Genomic DNA, 9567 nt, shown 5'->3' with positions numbered 1-9567 from the left:
TCACAGTAGTGTCTTTAGCTGCTGCTGCCTGTCCAGCAGAGATAATGCTATATCACACATACACAGGCTGCCTCTCTGTTCTCACACAGATATACAAACACAGTGTAAAAACCTCGCAGTCTTACTCGTGACTCCACACGGAGTCCCTTTACTTTCTGTGAGGGTTTGGTTGCATTTTCTTCTCCTTTCTGCTGCAGATTTAGGCTTTCAGGTTAGTGACATTAAAGGCCGTTTTTCTTCCTACATTAAATATACTTTAACTTTCTTATATTATCGTTGTTGGTCATTTCCATAAACTGAGTAATACAATTTGGATAAAAGCCTCAAGTACAATATTTGGACCAGAAGGTGGAGCATTAGGTTATCAGCTAACACGAGCTAACCAAAACAAAACCAAAAAGCACATGAGTCCGAAACAGGGAGCCAGAATCAAAACAAAAGTTGGCAGCAAAAAGCTGAGCAAAAAGTCCAAAATAGAATGCTGGGAAAGGGGCAAAACAGAGGCCAGATAGTTCAAGGGCCAGCTGCGTCCAGGAGCCGGCCAGCCAAAACAGAGATACTCTGGAGGCCGGCCACGAGGCAAGTCAGACAAAGCAAGTCAGGAAGCTGACCGTGTGGCCAACATCAAAGGCAACACGGTCAGCCACACGTGGCCAGCAGAGACGGTGAGATGTTTTGGAGGCCAGACACGACCCTACGATGCTTGACCAGAGACTGACGGTGGAAGAATGGATGGAATCCACCAGAAGGCCAGAACAGGATGCAGGCCCTCAGGGAGTCAGCGATGACCCAAGGCAGGTAACAGAGGAAGCGACTGGATACAGTCATTGGAGACTGGCATTGGAGGTGGTGCCGAGACCCTCTGGAGGCTTAGCAGAAGGCTGATGGAGACAGCAGCGTTCAGGCAGCTTGGTTGGACTCACAGGCTGGGACTCTGGTGAATCAGAATCCGGAAGCTCGGAAAGAGCAGGACCCTCTGGAGGCTTAGCAGGGACGCCAACGGAGACGGAGAAACCTCAGGCAGCTTGGTCGGACTTACAGGCTAGGCCTCTGGTGAAGCAAAACCCAGAGGCTTGAACAGAGCGGGGCCCACTACCTCTGGCCCAGGCGACATGGAACCCACTGGAAACTCTGGCGGAGCAGGACCCATCGGCTCTGAAGAGCACTGAAGAGTCTGATGCTGACGAAGTCTCTGGTTGAGGCGCTAAAGCAACCGACTCCAAGCACTGACGAAGCGATGGTACTAAAGACTGCCACGGCTGCTGCTGACTGGGTTGTCTGTGAAGGCTCTGCGCCTACTGCTGCAGGTGTCTCTGAAGAGGCAGCAGATGCAGATGACTGTGCAGACTCTGAAGGCTCTGGCACAGATGATGGTTCCTGTGGTGGCTTTGACAAAGATGAAGACTGAGGTTGTGAAGCAGGCACTGCAGACTATGGAGACGCTGAAGACTGATGAGGCGGTGCTACAGATGCTGACTCTTAAGACTTGGTGGACCAGCGGGATGCTGCAGCTGAAGACTCAGATGCTGGTCATTCTGGCTGTGGCTCCATTTTGGTGGCGGCTCTGGAGTGGATGAAGACTGAGGAGGCACTGCAGGGGCTGAGGACTGAGGTGGAGGAGCCGGAGCTGCAGACGCTGAAGACTGAGGCGAAAACAGTGGCGCTACAGACACATGAACCTTACACAAAAGGATGAACACAGAGACAAAGGCAAGACAAGGGTGGAAGGAACAAACAACATTAACAAGCAACCCAGAAAAATCCAGAAGCAAACCAAAATCCAAAACCCAAACCTCCAGAATACATAAATCACCTCCAATTCAAAACCTCAAGACCCTGGCTCAAAGACCCAGGGTCCATGACATAGCAGTGATGCAGCATAAGTCAAATGTAAACATAAAAGTAGCTTAACACTTCAGTTTAAGAATAACAAAGTACACAAACTTTGCGACTCTTCAGGAGCTGCGCAGTACTGTCACATAATAAAACTGAAAAATATTTTCTGCCTGCGATGTTGGATGTTGGCTGCTTAAGCCCTGTTTTTCACCATCTGCAGCAGTAATTTCCATCCACCGCTTGCCTTGCTAGTTGCACAGCTAGCGAGTGCAGCTAGCAAGCGCTCCAGTGATGCTCACTGAACTCATTTGTTCACCAGCTGCCAGCAGCTCCTCCTCACAGCCCGGTTCGTTGTTTCCACTTTCTTGCATACTTGCAAAGTTTCTGTGTTTTGTTGGAGGTTGTTGGAGGAGCTCCCTGCTTTCCTCCTGAAAATTTTCTGCATAATGTTAAATAATAGAAAAATACCCCCCCCCCCCCCCCCCCCCCCCCCCCAGTACCTTCCAGTCCCACTGCCCTATCCTATCATAAATCCTTCCTTACAATTTGTTATATGTGTTTTTAGGCTTTAAAACACAATCCCCTTACAGTTTCCAGTGCTGTGGTCCTCTGTCCTTCATTCTAACTCCTTTACTACCTGCCCTGCAGCTTACGTAGGCCGCACGTATCAGAGAACATCCACGCAAACGCCAGCCGAGTGTTACCTGTTTCAGCACGCCTCCTTCCTGAAGTGCATTGTGCTGCCATCCCTTCCCAGGAAAAAAAACACACACCCTCAGCTGCTCACGATGTGCAAGAGTAAAGCCATGATTCATAGAGCAGCTCGACTTCTTCCATTGCTCCGTGTGCTTCACACACAGCACACTGTGAGGCTCTCGTGCTTTCTATCACAGCTATCATTAGACTTAAAACCATGAAATTACAAACTGCACCAGGAGAAAAAAGAGAGATAAAGCTTTTCCTGGGAGTCTATATTTCGTATCAATCAGAGAAACACGTTTAGACCTTCCTACCATCTGCTCGCTCAGGGAACTTCCAGGCGTAATGATGCTAGTTTCCTGGAAACTGAGTGGTCAAGTAGGCAGTGATTTTCTGTCTTATCTTGAATACAACGTGCTGTGGAACAGGTTAGACCTGCAGCAGAAGCTGCCACGGTGATGTGCTGCGCCTTCTTGAGACTGAAAACTCAGGATTAACCCTGAAGTTACCTCAATAGACCGCCAAAACATCCTGACCTCTGTGCTCCCTCGTCCCTCTTTCCTTCATCATCTTACCGGATGTTTTGCATGCACAAACTAAAGTCTGTTTATTACACATCATGCATCTGGTAGAGCGTGAGTGAGAACAAGCCCCATAGTCTTGTTCTGGTATCGTGTATGCATGAGAAAAAATCAGACATGGAGCACTTGGTTACATAAGCCTTATTAACTCATCAGGACACTCATCCCTCCCTCACATACTGTACACACACACGCACACCTCAGCCATTTGGGCGAGCCTGCACATGTGTGTGTGGAGGTTAGGAGGTTTCTCATGTTTCCAGTGCTTAACAGAGCTTTGCACTCCAGTATGTTACATGTGTCTGAATAAGTCATCGTCTCATAAAGGAGTGCAGTTGCGTCTTTTTGACACCACGGGCGTCACAGTGGCACACACACACACACACACACACACACACACACACACACACACACACGGCTGAGCATGTTGGGCAGCAGCTGAAGCCCTGAAATAAAATCTGTAATTATTGTATAAAAATACGAGTGCAACATCTGTGCAGTCACTAACATCAAAACCACAATTATGTCTGAGGCTCACCGTGTGTGTGTGTGTGTGTGTGTGTGTGTGTGTGTGTGTGTGTGTGTGTGTGTGTGTGTGTACAGGTCTCTTATGTGAAGGCCATAGACATCTGGATGGCTGTGTGTCTTCTCTTCGTCTTCTCTGCACTGTTGGAGTACGCCGCCGTCAACTTTGTGTCACGGCAACACAAAGAGCTGCTGCGCTTCAGACGGCACAACAAGAATAAGAGCAAGGTACCGAAAAGTCCCACACTGAACAGCACAGTGAACACAGCATCATCCAGAGTGAGCAGGCAGCAAACTTAATGACAAATACCACTTCAGCACCTACACATTTTCTGACCTGCACAGGCGTGTGGATCCACGCACAGACTGGTGGAGCGTGCTCTGGTCTGAGGCTGCCATCTTGTGGTGACATGTAACTATCGCAGTGTGCTGTTCAGAAACAGCATGAGGTGAAAGGCCCGCAACCCACTCTGATGAGTGTAACTCTGTGCTGGTGAAGTCACTGAAAGGGCAGAAATTAGGGCTGCTCCTCATGACTAATTCAGTAGTTGATCACACAGGAGAAAAAATCAGACTCGTCTAAAAGTCAGAAACGCAGCATGTCGGCTGAGGTTAAATCTTGTTTGTACCGACACTGTTGATGTTTAAGAGCCATTTGAAATATTTAATTCAGCGAATTTTCTGCCTCATTGGACGTACACAGTTTAGGAATCTTTGAGTCCGTGCAGAAAGAGATCTGGGTTCAAATAAAGTTGTGTTATTGGGAACTTGAATGTGATGTATTTCAACTTCTATTATCTTAATTCAACACGTATTTGTGGGGAAATGACATCAAAACTGTATTTTTGCTTCATCACGAGGAGAAAAAAGTCCTTCACATTAGTTCACATTAGTTTGCAGTGAAGCTCATCTTCTTTAAAGAACTGTGAAATCTTGTGTCTTCACGGAGAAACGCTGCCTATTAATAAAATGTCAGAGTGTAGTTTAACCGGCTAATATTTCTGTTGCTGGTTAATCAGAACAGCGGCGGCGGCCTTTGAGCTCCTTCACCTTTCTCTGATGGAAACAGGAACTTGTGCTCAGCACCTGCAGCTTCTTACGCTGCTGTCAGATGTCTGTGTGAAGATCACGTCCATCAGTTCCTCTAAAACGCACTGAATGTGTTTCAGTTTCATTCAGCTGTTTATAAAATTTGAAAAATGCTCCATTTGTCTGCAAATTCTTTATTATGTCCATTTTCATCAATTACAATGAAATATTAAACTTTATTTTTGAAGCACTTCTCAGAAACGTGCACGAGAGGAAAAAAACTCATCAGCCAAATGGTTAAAAAATCAGGTAATTAAAAGAACAGCAAACATTATTCTACGAGAAGCTTTGGGTTTATATGCATTAGTAGGCAGCAGATGGCTGTCATGCTATTCATCATGAAGCTGTGCTTAAAAACAACTCCAAGTGGCACCTCCGGACCTGAAAAGTGGAGCAGGGCTCTGTTAGGATGCAGCATCGTGAAGGAAACGCGACACAGTCGGACGAGTTCTGTGTGATTATTTCAGGATTTTTACAGTAATCAACAAAATGAAACTGATTCTGTCCACGTTTTTAAAATGTCCTTCTCTATTTTTACTCTCATTAGAAAGAAAGTGGGTTGAAGTCGAGTGGGAGAATTTCAGGGAGGCTGTAAACACCCGATTTAATACTTCCATCTGAGGTTCACGTTTCCATCGGAGAACAACGTTCCAAAGTTTGACGAAGGAGAGCGGGAGGGAGAAATTCATGAAGTTAGAAGCAGACCTGTCCCCGTGTGTGACAGCAGACATGAAGAGTGGCTGCTTCTCACTGTGCATGTTTGAGTCTTCTCACTGTGTCAGTGCATGATGGCTGTAACTGCATCGGTCTGCTGGTTCTGTGTTTCTCTGGCCATCCAAACTGTGGATGAGCCCGTGGTCGATGCATGATCGTGACCTCTGGGGGGCCGGGAGGGGGGGGGGGGGGGCATTCAGTCAACTCACAGACACAAACTGCACATGCTAAGATTTATTACAACTGTGTCCTGATGAAAATGAGCACATAGTCAATATGTAACTGAGTTTATGATGAGGAATCAGATCCTGTGGGTTTGAATATGATTTCTGAATGTTTTATAAAGTTGAATCAAGTAGGTGTAACTGCCTCTGAAAATTATATTTCAACAGCGTTCATGTGAACACAATGAAACGTTAAAACGCACACATGAAAACACGGAGAAGGAAACTTTTGTGAAAAGACACAAAAATGCTTTTTGAAGGTTCCTTTTAGCACGCAGGCGTGAGCAGTTTATCACTACACAACACTCCCCTGCAACAAAAGCTGTTTTCATTCAAATGAGGTTTATTTCAGCCCACAGCAGCATCTTTACCTCATACATTTTTAATATCCAGTTCTTCAACATGCATTGTTTATGTCTGTATTTTTGTCAGTCTGTGAAAGCAGCTGACCTGGAAAAGTTCACACAAACATTTCCCTGCGTTGACTGAATGAGTGAGCGGCCCGGCCCCGTGCTTGGATGCAATCCGCTTTTCTTTTGTTCTTCCTTTTGGTTTCTGTGTGTTGATGTGTGGTGTGCATGCTGTCGGTCGGTAGATCAGAGGAGGTGCGGTTGATCCAGAGGAGCTAGCTGAGTCCCTTCGTCGTATTAACACCGACAACGGCCTCAAAGCGTCAGACCCTCTGTATGGATCTATGACCAACATCTACACCAGCAATCACAGGGTAATGCCACACTGCACGGGTGTGTGTGTGTGTGTGTGTGTCTGTGTGTGTGCATTTGTGTGCATATTTCACTTGCATGAGCTAACCAGTCCTCTTCCATCAGTCTGACGCATACGCTGGGTTAGACAGAGGCTTTAGCTGCTTTCAGGATCAGAATCTGAATGAATTCATAAGATCAGATTCCAGATGTGTTAAGGATTTTAATTTAGATATCTCAGCTTGATTTAGCACAGCATGGCTCAGTTTAGCTTGGCTTAGTTTAGGTGTCAGGATCCGTGCTCAGAAACTTGAATCTCAGAGATGGGATTTTTTTTAGCAGCTCATTTTCTTTCATTTCCCCTCAGCTGCATTTCCCCGTCCCTTCTGCAGCACCTTTGCAGCAGGTCACTGAACTACTGTCAGCATTTAGCTTCAGCCTCAGCCTGTGTGGGTTATCTGTCAGACAAAACTGCTGCTCTGTGTCCAGAAATATAGATCAAATACACATCACTCGGTGATGAGGCTGGTCACAGGCTGCAGAGCTGGTTTCACAGCCCTTTACTGTGGCCAATAAAGTTTATGAATAAAGTAACAAAAATCTAAACTGAGTTCAGAACACGACTACACAAAAACCAAAGGAGCGCTGAAGAAACACAGACTGAGGAGAATGCAGCTGTTCATCCACAAAAGGGTAACCTTGGTCACAGGAGGGTAACGAGACACAGGTGAAGGCGACCAATGACAGCGGGGCCGGAGGGGGAAGTAACACAGGAGACAGAAAAGCTCATTTCGGCTGCTCCCGCGCCACAAGGGGTCGCCACAGGAGGTCGCCCCACATGTTTGTTTTATTTCGGATGCCCTTCCTGATACAATCCCAGAGGAGATTTGTGTCTCCGACTGGAAGGGAAAAAATAACAGTAACCTCACAGACCGGGGGTGGGGGGGGTTCATGAAATCTACAAATACAAACAGTGAAGACCTAAATCATAACAATACTCTAAATACTGTACAAGAAATAAAAATCAAATCTAAGCAATAAACAAAACTGAGATCATGATGCTCGCCTCATTGATCAGAATATTAATAAGACTTCATGTTTTGAAGCACTTGATGGAAACACTTTGAGAGCCACCCAGAAACAGGAAATCCTCGTTAAATGAAAATGTGAAAGGTTTTTTCTTTTATGCGTTTTTGATGTTTATGGAAACAAGTGTGAGGCTTTTAAAGGGAGGTGCTCTTACACGTTTGACTGAGACTGTGGGTTTTACTGAAGGAGACAAACATGCAGCGCGTCAGCAGCCGAGTCTGAGCCGCCTCCACCCACAGTTTGATCTCTGAGGACAGATTAGCCTGCAGGGGGATTTCATTAACAGCTGTCTTGTTATTCTCATTAATCCTCTGATTATCTGATGTCACCTTTCACAGAGTGTCTGTTGTCCATCATCAGCTCATTTTATCTTATTTACCTGTTTACAGTGCTGTGAAACAGTATCTGGCATTTTTAATAGTAATAATAATAAATACAGTTTTTTTTTAATGATGATTTCACTCATTAAGGGAACAAAGCTCTCCAAACCTATCTGCCCGTTGTGCAAAAGTAACTGCCCCCTAAACCACTGGCTGTGCCGCCCTTGGCAGTCCGAGCTGGCGGTGAGTGTTTCACGCCGCTGTGGAGGAATTTTGGCCCACTCTGCTTTGCAGAATTGTTTGAATTCAGCCACATTGGAGGGTTTTCCAGCATGAACGGCCTCTTTAAGGTCATGCCAAAGCATCTCAGTCTAATTTAAGTCCGGACTTTGATTTAAGATGGCGGCTCCCCGTGTTTCATTATCAGATGGAAAGCAGATGTGCTCTAATATTATTAGATGCAATAAATATGAATATTGGAGTTCTGCAGTGTGCGAACAGGCTCTGCGCCTGCCCCACATGCTGGTGAGGATGTGGGTGGATTGTTTTCTTGTTTTTGGACTTTGACTCGGCCGAAAGCTTCATTTTGTTTTTCTGAGCCATTCAGACACATACACCTCTGATGTGGTGCCTTGCTCAGAGGTCCAGGCAGTGAACTGATTATTAAATAATCTGTGACCCCCTCCTCCCCCTCCCCTTCCTCCTCATGTCTTCAACAGGAAGTACATGAGAGCAGGCTGACCTCTGCAGCTGCCGTGACCTCCACTCCCAGCAACAGCAAGGACTCGAAGGCCAGCGCCAACAACGCCGTGACTGCGCTGAACACCCCGGGAGCCACAACGAACACTACCCAGAATGCACCTGGAGTAGGTGGTGGGGGTAAAAGCACGGAAGAAATGAGGAAGCTATTCATCGACCGAGCCAAAAAGATTGACACTGTGTCGAGGGCCGGCTTCCCTCTGGCCTTCCTCTTCTTCAACATATTCTACTGGGTCCTGTACAAGATACTGCGACATGAAGACGTGCATAAGCAGTAGAGACAGAAAGAACACCAGTTATTCATATACTCTGTGCACACACAAGCATCTGTGTACTTCATAAGAGGACACTTCATCAGCTACATTTGTTTCCTTTTCCCTTAACCTCAGCCCTGCGAGCAGTCAGGATGACCTCTGTACTTAAATCTGTGACAGCATGAAGAATTAGCGGAGGATAGAATAGTCAGATCTTAAAATGCCTGAAAACCATGAACAACGTTAAAAATAATCTGATAATAATTCTGATAATCTTTGATAAGAATTCTGTGACTAGTTTTGTGGCATTAAAGTTAAAAATGAGAGGGAGTATTGAAGAGCGCGTGGCAGACGTGACTAGCACAGAAAGCTCTCGTTTATGACTGAGTCATAACAGCCATGTGGAATTTATTATTTCTGGTCTAATGATATTTTAGTGTGTGTGTGTGTGTGTGTGTGTGTGTGGGGATGGGGGGGGGGGGGGGGTCTGACCTGCCAAAGATAAAGAGGGGGATTTCAGTTGTGGCTCTGTTAACTGAAACCAGCTTGATCAATAGTGTGAAGGTTGCTGTGACTCACGCAGCTGAGCAGGTGCTTGTTGTTTCTGTTGCACAGTGAATCTCAGCCAAACACTAACCGAAAAAAAAATGACACCAAAGCAAAGTGCAAGAAACTGCAATTCCCCTAATGGCCACTACAGGGCGTATCCTAAAGTAACCACTATGACCAACTTCACCCTTCATAACAACCAGATCTGGCTAAATTCTATTCAGTCT

The 9567-nt window shown here is 46.0% G+C and overlaps 2 protein-coding genes across 2 annotated transcripts in view; both read left to right on the top strand.

Annotated features, from left to right (window-relative positions):
* The window catches only part of LOC115789250 (momilactone A synthase-like), a 10471-nt gene extending 8894 nt beyond the window's left edge, over positions 1-1577 (top strand). Inside the window, 2 exon segments of the mRNA XM_030742578.1 lie at positions 535-665; positions 1308-1577. Of these exon segments, the coding sequence (XP_030598438.1) occupies positions 535-665; positions 1308-1577 (401 nt within the window).
* Positions 158-9222, top strand: LOC115789227 (glycine receptor subunit alpha-3-like). Its single transcript, XM_030742544.1, has 3 exons — positions 158-211; positions 3720-3869; positions 8498-9222. The coding sequence occupies exons 2-3, from the start codon at positions 3750-3752 to the stop codon at positions 8813-8815; spliced, it is 438 nt and encodes a 145-aa protein (XP_030598404.1). The 5' UTR covers positions 158-211; positions 3720-3749; the 3' UTR covers positions 8816-9222.
* The last annotated feature ends 345 nt before the right edge of the window (positions 9223-9567 follow it).

Source organism: Archocentrus centrarchus, chromosome 1 (genome assembly GCF_007364275.1).
Source record: "Archocentrus centrarchus isolate MPI-CPG fArcCen1 chromosome 1, fArcCen1, whole genome shotgun sequence".
Classification (NCBI taxonomy): Eukaryota; Metazoa; Chordata; class Actinopteri; order Cichliformes; family Cichlidae; genus Archocentrus; species Archocentrus centrarchus.
This window is presented reverse-complemented; position numbering and strand designations above follow the sequence as displayed.